This window comes from Quercus lobata, chromosome 1, assembly GCF_001633185.2.
Source record: "Quercus lobata isolate SW786 chromosome 1, ValleyOak3.0 Primary Assembly, whole genome shotgun sequence".
In the NCBI taxonomy this organism is placed as follows: domain Eukaryota; kingdom Viridiplantae; phylum Streptophyta; class Magnoliopsida; order Fagales; family Fagaceae; genus Quercus; species Quercus lobata.
Window position 1 is genome coordinate 14,777,388 of NC_044904.1, and position 13,867 is coordinate 14,791,254.

A 13,867-nucleotide genomic window follows, 5' to 3' on the forward strand; every position below is an offset into this window, starting at 1 on the left:
TGTGCCCTTATTCCGAAACTTGATTATATTAAAATCGAGTTTCAATAAATAAATAAAAAAACTCGATTGGTAGAAAATCGAGTATGGGACGATGAAACTTAAAAAAAAAAAAAAAAAAAGCAAGGACTTGAGTTCCATAAAAACACCACTATAAGTCTCCATGAAACGCAGCTATAGGTAATTTTTTTTTTTATTTTTAAATTTTGATTAGCCCAAACCTATAGCTGCGTTCAGGAACACCTATAACGGCGTTTTAAATAGAACTCGAGTTCCATGCAATTTTTTTTTTTTTTTTAATTTTAAGTTTGATCAGCCCAAAACCTATAGTTGTGTTCAGATCGTGCTATAGTGGCATTTTACAGGGAACTCAAGCTTCATAAACTCGAGTTCCATGCAAGTTTTTTTTTTTTTTTTTTTTTTTTTTTTTTAAGTTTGATTGGGCATAACTCGATTTTAAACCAATCGAGTTCTTCATTGAAAGTCGATTTTGAGGAAATCGAGTTTCAAAATAAGAACACGAACTTAAATAGTTTGAAAACAATAGCATATTATCAAATATTTTGAAGAATAGAGATAAAAGGTTAGAATTCCCATCAATACGATAGATACCGGTAATATAACTCTTTTTTTGTTTTTTTAGAAACAGTAATATAACTTGTGAATGTTGGACATCATCCTCCAAAAGAATATCGGCATCTTGTCCATTGGTGCGATAAAATTTTGATTGCTTGAGAGCATAAGACAAAAGATTTGCTGAATGCATAAAGTAGAGATTTTGATTTGAAAGAAACAAATTAGCCCAATAGGTAAAACTGATTGCCGGACACGTCTAGAATATTATAAACAAAAATAAAAACTGCAGCCGTTGCTGTAATTTTGACTAATTATTATCTAGTTAAATCTATCACATACATTTAAGGTCTATCAATTTCTATAATTTTATATATAAAAAAAAAACCCAAAATAAACTAGATATATTAGCTGTAAAAGCTGCTAATTGGACCACCAATACACGTGTTTAATTTGTAAAACAAGTATTACTGATTTGGATGACAACCATAACATTGCTCTTTAACGTTGAGTTAATACTTTTCTTGGTCATCTTCGGCAAAAGCAATTAGTTTCCCAATACAGAACTTAATACTACTTTAGAACACCGTTCACGTGCACTTCTACAAATTGGCCTTGTCCACAACATAAAAGGACAACAACCCCAACTTCACACGTTAATCAACAAGCCTTCATTGACTGTGTTGGGACCCACCTAAGCCGACCCCATACCACTTGCCACGTCACCTTATCCAAAACCGGACCTTTATAAAATATATAAAGATATAAAGGGCTCACTCTCCCAAAAACACACTTGAAACCGTCATATAAAAAATAAAACCTAAACCCACAGAAACGCATATATAAAACCCACAATTCTGTCTCCTTGTCTCTAAACAAAGCCTCTCAATCTTTAACTCCTTCAGTTTTTTAAGTTTCAAACTCTTTTTCAATAGTCTTTCTTCTAAACAATGAAAACCCTGAACCGAAAACTACTCCAACTACCAAACTATGCATCCCTCCCCACCCAACCAAACCTCGCCACGTCATCATCATCGCCACCCACATTGCCACCTATTCACCACCCATTGTATAGCTCTATGGCTTTCACTTTGGCCGTGTTTATAGTCGGGCTTTTGTGTATGGGGCTCTACTCTTTCTACCTACGCCGCGTCTCAGGCGATTTTTCCTCGTCTGATCGTCGGGGGGCGACGAATTCTTCTCAGCCGTCTGATCTTCCAAGTAGGACGAATAGTCAGAGCGTAGGAGTGGACCCCGAGACCGTTCAGGCTTTGCCGGTGTACTCTTACCGTGGGGAGGAGAAGTACCAGATAGATTGCGCGATTTGTCTGAGCGAGTTCGAGGAACACGAGGCTGTCAAGATGATACCTTTTTGCAAGCACGTGTTTCATCCCGAGTGCGTCGACGCGTGGCTTTCGGGTCACGTGACCTGCCCGGTTTGCCGGTCGAGCAGGCTATTTGAAGGGAAGGAAGGTTTGGGTGTGAAGGAAGAGAAGTGTAATCAGGGTGTGAGTGGGTCTGATGAAAGAAGATCAACGGTGGGGAACCACCATGACGTGTGTATCGAGGTGATGGTGGTTGTGGGATCATGTAATGTGAGGAGGAATAGTAGTTGTTCGAACTTAGCAGATCAAGCTATGTTGCAAAGAACTTTGAGTTTTTGAGACGTGTAAGCTTTGTATATCAACAATATACTCATTCCTATTTTTTTTTTTTTTACCCTATTTTCACATCAAGGTTATATTTTTTTTAGACTACCGATGTAAGTAAAAAAATTTGGAGATAACTTGGCCACCTTTTTTTTTTTAGTTCTTATGTCTTAAAGTGGATTTGTGATGTATCTTTGGGTTAGAACTTACTTCCTTCTATCTTGTATGCGTGTTTGTTTCTTTAAAAAAACAAGTGGAGAAGAATCAGAAGTTATGAAAATATTTCTTTAATTTTGTCTCTTTCAATTTTATTATTTTTCTCTTATTTTTTGTTTTGGTTAAATCATTAGTTAGGTTCAAAGTTTAAGCTTTTATTTATTTTTGTGGGTAATAGTAATCCTAATTAAGTTGGAAGCTAAATTTTTTTTTTTTTTTTTTTTTTGGTGATCTCTAAGTTACGTATGAACATGTATGAACTTGACCAGTAAATTTGTTGATCAAGATGGTAAATTGCAAATTCGGCTGATAAAGACTCAAACATTTTAAGATGGTGCTATTTTCCATATCACTATTTGCTAATTTGTGGCATCACCTTTCTGGCTTTCTCATGTGATGAGTCTTGGGTCTTATCATATGAGAAGGATGAGTGCATAAATAACAAACAACAGTGGGGAATTTTTTTTTTTTTTTTTTCTTATTTTAATTTACGTCTTTCTAAGGAATGAAAGATAGTAAGTGTTGTTGCTTCAATCTTGCACGCAAAGTGATTTAGAAGCGACTAGCAAGGCTGAAATTCAGATTTGCTTTCAACGTGGACCAAAGGACCAGAAAACAACAATAGGGTACTAATGAGAACAGTTTTCTCCGAAAACGATTTTCAGGAAATAATGGCCAAACAAGTGATAGATTAGTGGGACTTAAGTACTTAACTTTCTTTTTTTCTTTTTTTTTTTAAGTTGAAAAAACTGTTTTACAAATGGGGTACCATTACCAAACATGTTCTTATACAGTACTCTGTCCGAGTGAAGCTTTAAGAATTTTAAGACAAATGCCAAATATGCCCGAGAGTGTTTTGACAGGTCTCAAATCAGATTGGTCTGCCTTTTTTTTCTTTTTTAAACCATTTGTTTTGGGCTTTCTCTCTTTGTCTGTATTTGTATTGCTTAATTCTTGACATATTGTTTGTTGGGAATACAAGTTCTCCATTTAGCAAAAATATAAAATATACAAATTGATCAGTGCAAGCATCAACCAAAATAAAAGCATGAGAGATTCTCAAAAAATAAAAATAGAAGCACGAGACAAACAATCCTGAGAAAGAATCTGCCTTCATTCAATGTACTAATAAGTGCACCAATTGTGCACGACTTGACTTGTCTTGGAAATAACCAAGAGGAACGACAAACCATGCGTGTTACCCAACGCAATCCACTTCGATGTCTTAGATCATTTCTGATGGGTTGATTGATTGGCTGGGTTAGGTTGTCAACTTAGGCTAGAGCTTATGTCTAATGGCACTGACCACTGGACACATGTTCGTATCCTAACAGATTCAATGATCACTGGACACAAGTTGGACCCTCAACTTACTTTAAAAGCTTGGTTTTGATTGGGTTCAAGTTAATTTGATACGAGAGTTACCTACGCACCAAATGATCCCAATAGACTTTTGAACAATTTAATGCCGCTCCACAACAAAAGCTTCGAACAAGGTTTAACTTCAGATCATTTGGGGAGAAAATTCCTTCTATCCTACATGTGACTATTGATAAAACAATTTCCGTGTTTTTAATTTTTAAGAAGATCCGTTTACCTTTACTTATATAACTTATTTAAATAATAAAAGTAAATTGGTTTATGAATAGTTGAATGCCACAAGAGGCGCTACTCCAAAAGGTGAAACAGTGCCTTGGTTCGTCCTGTTTTTTCTTTAAGCTTTTTAGAGACAGGAATAGGGTGAGCCTTCAATGAAAAATCGTCTTCTAGCAGCCACTAGTGTTTTTTTTTTTTTTTTTTTTTTTTTTGTCTATTTGGTAATTTGGTCCACCAACAACTAGAGTTTTTACCTTTGAATAAAATTCTATGGTAGAAAAGTTTTTCACTCAACAAATTTATTCAGGTCAGAATAAATTAATCAAAGATGCCAATTGTTTCAAACATACACTGGACAGATATGGCAATAACCAACCCCAGAAAACAGAATTTTCTCTACCAAAAAGAAAAAGTACCTAGAATGGTCCAGGTACAAGAACTGAACTGGAGATTATATATTTTGTTAATCCAACTTTCCTTTCTTAATTATTCTTCACATCATAAAATAGAGTAAGCACGGATCATCTCAACAACTGGTGCCCAACACATTGGGCATTTTCCTCTACTTTGGACCAACTCATTTGCACATTTTGTACATGTACACATGTGCCCGCATCTGCAACAAGGATATATTAAAAGAAAATTGTAAGATTGGATATATTAGCAGCAAAACTTAGTGCTATCCTGCCATTCTATACTTCAATTCCACACAAGAATGATACACAAATTTACTATTACCTGTACAGTAAAGAATTAATATTGCTTTCACAACATACACAGCATATTCCTTTCCTCACATAATCCCATTTAGATTCATCTTTCAGCAAACCGTCCCTACATGCTCCTGCGACAAACCCATGGCACAAAATACAGTCAAGATAACTGCTGCAACCAGCTGCTGGCATTAAATAATTCCTAAAAACTTAGCTAATATTCAAAGATAAGGAAGATAGAACAATCACCACCCAACCTTAGTCCCAAAATTATGAGGTCGGTTATGGATTCTCAATAGACTAATTAGAGTAAACCATATGTATTCTATTTCGCCATTCTATCATATCCAAAATCATACTCTCTATGTCACCTACTTGATTGACATGTCATGTTTTACTATTTCTACTAAATATAATTTCAAGTCTTTTCCTACCTTTTTTCATTCACTCAACTTGAATCAAATTTCTCTAACTCATTGGTGCAATTAATCACTCTTCTCTAGTTTGGTCATATCATATGACCAAACCATCTCAAGTGGCTCTCCCTCATCTTTTCATCTATAGAGACTACCCCTATCTTTAAACAAAAAGAAAAGGAAGATAAATGGAGATAACATGATCATCCCCACATGAATATTTAAGGTAACTAAGAGACATCAAAAATGAAATTGAATACCAAGGTAAAACATACAAGGAGATAAACTGCAAGTAGAAAAATTTACATGAAATATCACCACTTGAAGTAAGTGAAGAAATGGTGGAAAGGAAAATGGAGCACAGAAAAAGGAGAATTGAACAAAAGATAAAAAAGGAAGAAGAAGAAAAAAAGAATCCATCAAGGATTCTACACAGACCTAGAATATCAGAAGGGCGATTCAGGGCAGCAGAGACTTCTTGTCTTATTGAGCGTTGCAACTCAAGTTGCATATCCATGCAGGCCTCCAGCATCCTCTGCATGTTATTCATCCTCTGCTGTAGCCTAGCCATGTCAATCCGCAAATCATTAATGATGTCCCACTCCTGTGCCAAGTGCAAGACATGATTCAGTTTAAACTTATAACTACAAATTGAATAAAGGTAACAGTTTCCAACCCATAGTAGATAATTTGCAGCCGTAATTAGCCAAATACTGTGTCCCTTTACTTTTGCATGCTAGACAATGACTTTAGTGACTAACAGGAATGACAAAATAATAATAACTTCAAGCTTCAAAAGAAATGAAAATTTCAAAAACTGAGGTTTGTGCATTAAACAACTTTTCACTTTTAAACATATTGATTAAAAAAGGAATCAAGCTCAAAGAATAATCATGAAGAGACAAACGCACAATTCCCAGACGCTGATGCATGTCATGCTGTGGCCAGTTATCATGGTGTGTCTCTGGATAATAGAGTGGCTGAGAAGGTGGTGGTGGTGGTGGTGGTGATGAAGGTAGAGCAAGTGAAGGACTCTCAACAGCATCCCTCTGACTGTCATTCTGATCTCCACTCTGACGCTCAAGATCTTGTTCTTCTGACTCACGAGAAGGTGATGTTCCAGGTAGTTCCCAGTCAGTGGGAGCATCATTTTCCCGTCTTTGCAGATATGATTGTATCAATTGGTCAAGACTCTCACGGAAACCACTATGAAGAAGATTAGACACTCGTCTCCTGCAAAATGAATAAAATCTCTATGAATAAAAAACTTGATCATCTAAAAGGGCTTAGTGCATAAGCCCTTCTGTGGCAGATCTCATATACTTCACTTGGATAAGTTGTTAATACCTGTTTAGGAGTTCTCTGATTTCCACATTGTGCTCATTATCATCCTCAGGAAAATAATATGTATCTACTACTCGAACTGGATCAGCTCCCTGATCAGAAGGCCCATCCAACCAATGCTGCACAGCCTCTTGAAAACCATTATCATCGTCCCAAACTTCTGGGGCTTCTTGCAGATGAGGCTGTTCCATATCTTCATTCCCCAACTCATGAGGGGTAGAAGTACTTCCCAGCTGGTTTTCATCCATATCTTCTCTAATGCCATCCCTCCATCCACTATATTCCATATTATCTTGTTGTGAGTCTCTGTAATCAGTTTCCATAACTTGTTCTGGCCATTGTTCTACCTGAGCAGCAGCTTCTTCCCAATTTATTTCCATGTTATAAACATGATCTGGTAAGCCAGGAATAGAACTTTCCTCGATAATTGGCTCAGAATGTCTGGTAATTTCTTCACCAGCTTCTTGCATTAAGTAACTTTCTCCTGGTTCAGTGAGCAAAGTTTCAGACCACTCACTAGCAGCAATTTCCTGTGAGCTTCTGTTCAAGCTTTGCCCTGTACCATCCCTACTTTCAATGAACGCATCATTCTCTGAAAGCTGTACCTGCCACTCTTCTTCATGAGCACTAGATCTATGCCATCCACTATCTTCAACAACATCATCCTCTAAATCAGTCCTAACATCCAATAACCTGTGGCTATTACTCACCACATTATTAGGATCAAATTGTTCACTAAGTTCATCTAAGACATCCTGTGCATTGTTTGCTTGAGTTTGATAATTTCTGTTATTATTAATGTCACAATTAGATGAGGTATCAGAATGGTTGCTGCTTACTTGACTCCATACAGAAGTGTCCAATCTGGAGCAAAATCCTTCCCTGCTTTAAAGAAATGGGTTCCATGGTGTTATTGCCAAAAAGTGAAAATAACCACCTTCACTTGCACATACATAATAGGTGAAAAAAATTAAAGAGCGAAATTTGACAAGAGTCAAATAGAAATAATACGAGCCAAAAAAGGCCAGAGTCAAAAGATATAAATTAATGCAATAACTCAATATAAGATCAAAGCTGAACTTAAAATACCCAAAATCAAAATGGGAAAGAACATAAACCAAGAAACATTTAGTATTAGAACAGTGACCCCAGTAACACTTGACATTATCCATGTAGCATCCAGAAACTAAATGATATATTATGTACCAATGAAGAAACTTTTAGATCCCTATTCCATGTTAGTCTTGCACTAAAGGTCCCCAGTTCAATCCTAAGCAATATTAGGTGATTAGTTCCTACCAACTATCTCTTTTTCTTTTTCCTTTTTTACTGCTTGATGTTTAAGAGTTTCTTAACTATTGATTAGTGCTTAAATACATGGAGTCCAGGCAAGAGAATCTTGCTATCAATTGTGAAAGCATGACAGGAGTCCAATGCTTAGCTACAATTTGAATCTATTCTTGATAGAAAATTTTCACCTAGAAAGATGAATTGCACTGTGGAAGAATGCAAGCCCTACAGGAAACCATCAATTCACAGTACGCATGACAGCTCTTGACATAATCCCTCGCATAATATTTCCACTCATTGTATCTTTACACAAATAGAAAATTATCAGAAACAGCTATATATCAACACCCTGGTGAACTTGTGCCTGCCTAGGCAACCTCATTCAGGCTCATATTGGCAAAAAGGTTGCTAATATATTACAAAAAGGGACAAGACCTAATTCAATGCTTTACTTCACACAAGCTGCAATATGCTGACTATTTTCTCAATGATATCCAACATAAAACTCAAACTATATGATAATGTAACCCTAAGATATGTTTGTAGTACGTAATACCAATTTTATTATTAGAATAGAAGGAACACTCAGCCAGTCAAGCCCTTACTTCCCCACACCAGTGAAGCATCATACACTCAATGTTTGGTTTTAAGAGAGAGTAAGGAAAGAAGCTACCATAGTTTCTGTTCCAAGGTTTGTAGAAAAAAGAGAATGGATGGGCTTTAGCCAGGCTCTCAAGGGAAAAATTAGGAAGCAGTCTAGTTAGCATGAAGATCTATTTTCTACATCCAAAATATCAACAAATTTCCAGAGCCATTACCAGCACCAAAATTTCACATCCTTTAATGTAGCAGTCTAATCTCATCCTCTAAGTTTCCAAAGAAAATATGATTCACATGTGAAGAGAAGAGAATCAACAGCATACTTTAATCTGATTTTTATTGACGGTACAAGTTCTCGATACAAAATGTTCTCTAAAGCAACCCTTGATAATAAAAGCATGTATTAGGGAAAAAAAAATAGGACATAACAGAATATATTAGAGAAATTAGACCAGAAGCTTTGCATGGAAACAAATTGCAGAGCTCTTTGTTATGAATATCATAGAAAGAAATAATACCTCAAACCAGATACAGAAGGTCTCTGCCTCAATAAACCTAGTTCACTTTCTGCCAGGGAAGCAGGTCGCTCATTGTCAACCAATCGGTCATTTCGCAAAAACCTGCCTCTAAGTAATGACTGCAAAAAATGTATTAGATGGTCATGTTATAACAAAGTGCACAATCATGATCCCATGCTTCATTTGCAAACATCTCAAAGGAAAAATAACAAAAGTGCACTACAATCTAGCAAATAATCGGAACCAAAAAAAAAAAAAGCCACAAATCCATAATAATGAGCAAACCTCAAAGCAAACTAGCCTTTTCCAAGCATAAACTTCTCAAATTTCAGAAAAATAATTCCATATATTGATGCATCAAGTCAATCCACTAGAAAAAACTAACAATTAACGAACGACCTAAAAATAGCAATTATTAGTGATCTCTTAATTACTAAGATAATGTTATGTGTCTGCTAAATATAAAATATATTAGCTTGAAGTTTATTTCAAAAAGACTTTTTTGTTACATTAATACTAGTCAAAGAAAGATAATACTCTCAACTCTGGCATGCCCATGACAAATGAAATTTCTTACATCAAAAAGAACTATCCATAACATGAATTAGTATCTAAACATGCAACCTTCTCTGTTTTTAATGGCAACAAAACATGTGCCTCCAGTAAGAAAATTATATAATTTTCTGTGGTAGTTAAAAACATGATCTTCCTATTGCGCAAGAATCAAAATACTTATTGTTGAGGAAGAGTTCCACCAAGAGCCTGTTGATATACATGTTGGTTCACACTCCAACCCAAAAACTTGTGCCAAAGGGATTTGGGGCCAAATATGTGTGTGTGTGTGTGTGTGTGTGTGTGTGTGTATTGATATGTAAAGGGCTTGGCTCAATGGCCAAATATGTATATCAACTACTCACTTTCTTTACTTTTCCTCAATGAGAGACTCAACACTAATGTACGCAACAAGCACAACAAATCTCCCCATTATGTGTGAATCTATATCATTGACCCATCTCTCTCAAGTGTGATTACTTCACAAATCCAAGAATATCACACAAACAAGAGTTGCACCAAATGCGGAGCCAACAAATGCAGCTCACTCCAAGAGTCACCCACACTATCAACAAAGCCACACCAGACACATCAAGAGACGACACATATTCAAGTGGAGGCAAAACCATCAGCTATGATACTAGTTTTTTAGGCAAGAGAACACCTAGGAAGCCACCAAGAGCCCCATGATATACATATTAGGACACCTCTATGTCCTAAAATCTTAAGCCAATGGATCTACGCCCAATTATTAATATCAATAAAATAACTACTCTATTCAGTTTTTCTCAATGTGGAACTCAAGTACTCAACACTTACACATGAACTCAACATTTAAATTAAACAGAAGTTTATTACTAATGGAAATCTAGTAATTCAGTAAATTGAAAACTTCCATATCCCTCATAGTCATTCATTTTTCAGAGGCATTCACAGATTGATCTTTGCAGCCAAGGTGGACACTCCTATAGGAGCATCTTATAGGCTGTCTAGTCCATATGTGATACCTTTATACTAGAGCATGGTCATCTGCCCAAGGACTTTCTGATATCATGATAAAAGAACATTTCCCCATCATAAAATAGTTATGTATGATATTATTCAAGTCCCAACTCCCATATATACCAATTTCACAAGACAATGGGTAACAAAGCCTATACAGAAATATAGGAACAGTGAGAACAGTGATGAAGCAAGGAAGAGATAGAGACAAAGAAAACAAGACATTGCAAAATATATATATATTTATATAGAAGCTTTGCATCAATTAACCTGAATGCGGTTCCGATGAGCAAATTGTGATACAGCCCGATGCTCCAACAAATCTTGAAGCTCACTTAGCCTTTCCCTCTCAGCCTTCTTCAGCATATCAAGCAGAGCCTGTCTGCCACATAATCGACGAATGCCCCTCCGGTTATGCTCATTTCGGCCTCCATTCTGGTTAACAAGCAATCGATCACGAATCTGTTCAATCTGAGTACCAATATCAGCAGATTGTTCTTCTCTATTGTCATCAGAAGCAACTCTCTGCTGGCTATTCATTTGTGCCCACTCCCTTATGATCCTCACCCTCTCCTGCTCAGTTTCACCAAGCCACTCTGCCCTAGGGCTGTTGTTCATATGGGAAACATTTGGTGCTTGTTCTCTCGCCCCACTGTTCATCCATTCCTGGAAAATCTGCCTCACCCTCTCCCTTTCAATTTCTCCAAAATCAGAAGAATGTTCACAGTTAAAATTTCCAGAATCAACGTGTTCATTCTGCGAGCCAATTTGAGTTTGAGGCCATGTTCCACACACACTCTCACTCACACTCATGTCCTCCCAACCACCGCTATGTTCATCACTATCAGAAATCTGCTCCCTTGAGAGGTCAGAAATCAAAACATCACTCCTTTGTTGGACCATTCGTTCTTGATGGGTACGACTCACCACATGCTCATCCTCAAGCTCCCGCCACATCTGCAGGAGCGAGGATGCCCGTGTTCTGACCCTCACTTCATCAGCTTGCTGTCCTGACGCCTGAGAATGAGAGTCCCTAAGGAAGGGGGAATCGAGTACAGAAACATTGTGTAGACCAGCAATAGCCATTTGTCTAAACTAAAACTAAAAATCTTTCAACCCATTCACTTAAAAATGCAAAATAGGCACATTCACACACAGGAACTACAATCAGATGATTCCTTCTAAATTCAGCTCATCACATCTGCATCATCCTCGTGGTCATCATCATCATCACCACAATTACTATCACCATTGTGGATCTTAGCCACACGATGGCAACGAATTACAATCATCGAACTGACCCGTTAACATGAATCACAGGAGTGATTAATTCTGCCCGTGAGTTTTCTGCATCAATTAGGAAACAGTCATTTTTACTATACACCAACCCCAACTAACACGTCAAGTTAAAATCACAAATAATTTACCTTAAAAACAAAGATTTTACCAAGCAGCTACCTAATTTTCAATGCCTGAAAACCACTACTACCAAAAAAACTATTCAATTCCTCAATGCCTCTGTTTGGTAGCCAAGAAAATGAAAAATAAAATAAAATAAAACAAAACCTTCAGCATCAGATTTTCCATAAATAGGAATCCCAGACAGAACAACCTCCACCAAATTAAGCCTGACACAACTATTTACCCTACTCAACTGTGACGTTCCAATTTTTAGAATCCCCAAAATGAGATTCAAACTCGTTTTTTCCATTACTATTTTTTTCACCTTTCCCCGGCAACCAAACAGAAACAACATTCTAAATCTGCATCAAGAACTCATTCATCAAATCAACTCAAAAAAAACAAAACAGAACAAAAATCACAAATCTCCTTCAAAACAAAACGAAGAAGAAGAAGAAGAACGTGAAACACACACAGAGTTTAAAGTGATGGAATCTATTCTTAAAATTAAAGAAAGGAAGGAACAAAGAAAAAAACGTACCGGTGAAGCTCTGTGGCTTTTGGTTTAGAAGTAAAGGAAACGAAACCCTAGCTGTGAAGAAAGTTACAGAGAGAGAGAGAGAGATTCTAGAAAGAGAGAGAAAATGGGGAAGTCAGAGAGAGAGAGAGAGAGAGAGGGGAGAGAAGGAGGGAAGAGCGGTGATTTACGAATAATAAATGAAGACACGTCACCGTTTCGGAGACTTGCTCTACTTCTTCCCTCCTATAAATATTTATTGCCGTAATGCTAACGTCCAAAAAAAACAAAAAATTGAACGGGGAAGCGGTGACACGTGGCGGATGTCTCTGTCTTCCTGTCACAATCACATCACTGCGATTTTCTTAAATCTTGAATTGAACGGTAAGTGGCGGAGAAGTCTACACTCTTGCAAAACGACGTCGTCGTCTTGTTATAGTCTCTTTTATACTTTTATTTCAAACTTGAATTTTTTTTTTTTTTTAACTTTTTTTAAATTTGGTACCTAATCATTTCGGCTCCTTCTTTTGCGGTATTGCCTATATACTAGTTTTTGACTCTTTGTGGACACCATTGCTTGGCGACAATACACTCCACATTTTTTGGCGTGATTAATATATATAAACAACGTGAATCTATGGTTATTCAATGGTTTTTTTTTTTTTCAATTTTTTTTTTTTATATATAGTTAGATAGTGATAATAAGAAAACAAGGAATTCAAAACTTAAAAATTTCTCCTTAAAATAGGAGAGTAGATTGTTATATGTCACTTACATGCTTACAAGTTTCTTGACATGATTAGAATTATTTGTTTCACATATTTTAATGAGTCTTTGTATATTCGTAATTACAATAGATATTTGAAGATTAAAACATGTAAATAAATTAAACAAATACAACATTATTTTTCATGAATCAAATATAAGTTGCCACTTCAATGAATTATAAATGGATTTTGGGAAAAGGGTGCCTATGAGATCATTATGCCAATTGTTTTTTTTTTTTAAATAAAAGTAAAAAATTGGATAATTTATGTCAATTGCTTTAACTTTTAACCGAAGTTATTCAGATATATAAATGCAAATAACTTTTTGCATTAATGTAGTCTAATGTCAATCACATAATAATAAGTAGATATGACACTTTGAAAAAGACTTTTAAATATATACCTACCAATCTACTAATGGAAGTATTAACAAGCATAGACTCAATTCCTTTTATTTCTTTTTTATTTCCTTTCATTAAAAGTCAAAACCATCCAATGTAACCTATTTGTAAATGCGAAGTACATTATTTTTAAATAGAGATTCTGTATCATAGTGTTTTTCCAAAATAATTTTCTTATTTTGGATTATGATTAGTTGAGATTAAAAGATAAATCGTACTTTTTTTTAAAAGAAAAAAGATAAGCCTTACTAGTTAACATAATGATATGTAATTCAATTTTCAAGTAACCATCCATTTAAAATGGTTTTTTTTCCC

At 35.9% G+C, this 13,867-nt stretch overlaps 2 protein-coding genes across 3 annotated transcripts; one reads left to right on the top strand and one right to left on the bottom strand.

Moving 5' to 3' along the window:
• The first annotated feature begins 1,350 nt into the window (after positions 1-1,350).
• Positions 1,351-2,510, top strand: LOC115980698 (RING-H2 finger protein ATL57). The gene has a single exon (XM_031102948.1). It carries the CDS (start codon positions 1,521-1,523, stop codon positions 2,232-2,234), a length of 714 nt encoding a protein of 237 aa, XP_030958808.1. The 5' UTR covers positions 1,351-1,520; the 3' UTR covers positions 2,235-2,510.
• Positions 2,511-4,278: 1,768 nt separating this feature from the next.
• LOC115980344 lies at positions 4,279-12,608 on the bottom strand. 2 transcript variants are annotated; one of them, XM_031102610.1, is made up of 8 exons: positions 12,409-12,608; positions 10,737-11,813; positions 8,913-9,031; positions 6,508-7,386; positions 6,072-6,393; positions 5,599-5,764; positions 4,770-4,875; positions 4,279-4,647 (listed from the first exon to the last, which is right to left on the bottom strand). In XM_031102610.1, exons 2-8 carry the CDS (start codon positions 11,550-11,552, stop codon positions 4,530-4,532), a joined length of 2,526 nt encoding a protein of 841 aa, XP_030958470.1. In that variant the 5' UTR covers positions 11,553-11,813; positions 12,409-12,608; the 3' UTR covers positions 4,279-4,529. The 2 variants fall into 2 exon arrangements, with proteins under 2 accessions (XP_030958470.1, XP_030958476.1); XM_031102616.1 differs by lacking the exon at positions 12,409-12,608 and adding an exon at positions 11,894-12,326.
• Positions 12,609-13,867: the final 1,259 nt, after the last annotated feature.

Coding starts and splice junctions, on each gene's coding strand:
- LOC115980698 (XM_031102948.1), top strand. CDS start 1,521: ATGAAAACCCTGAACCGAAAACTACTCCAACTACCAAACTATGCATCC.
- LOC115980344 (XM_031102610.1), bottom strand. CDS start 11,552: ATGGCTATTGCTGGTCTACACAATGTTTCTGTACTCGATTCCCCCTTC. Junction 7,387..8,912: donor CCTTCTGTATCTGGTTTGAG/GTATTATTTCTT, acceptor TCTTTAAAGCAG/GGAAGGATTTTGCTCCAGAT. Junction 4,876..5,598: donor TCGCCCTTCTGATATTCTAG/GTCTGTGTAGAA, acceptor GGTTTGTCGCAG/GAGCATGTAGGGACGGTTTG.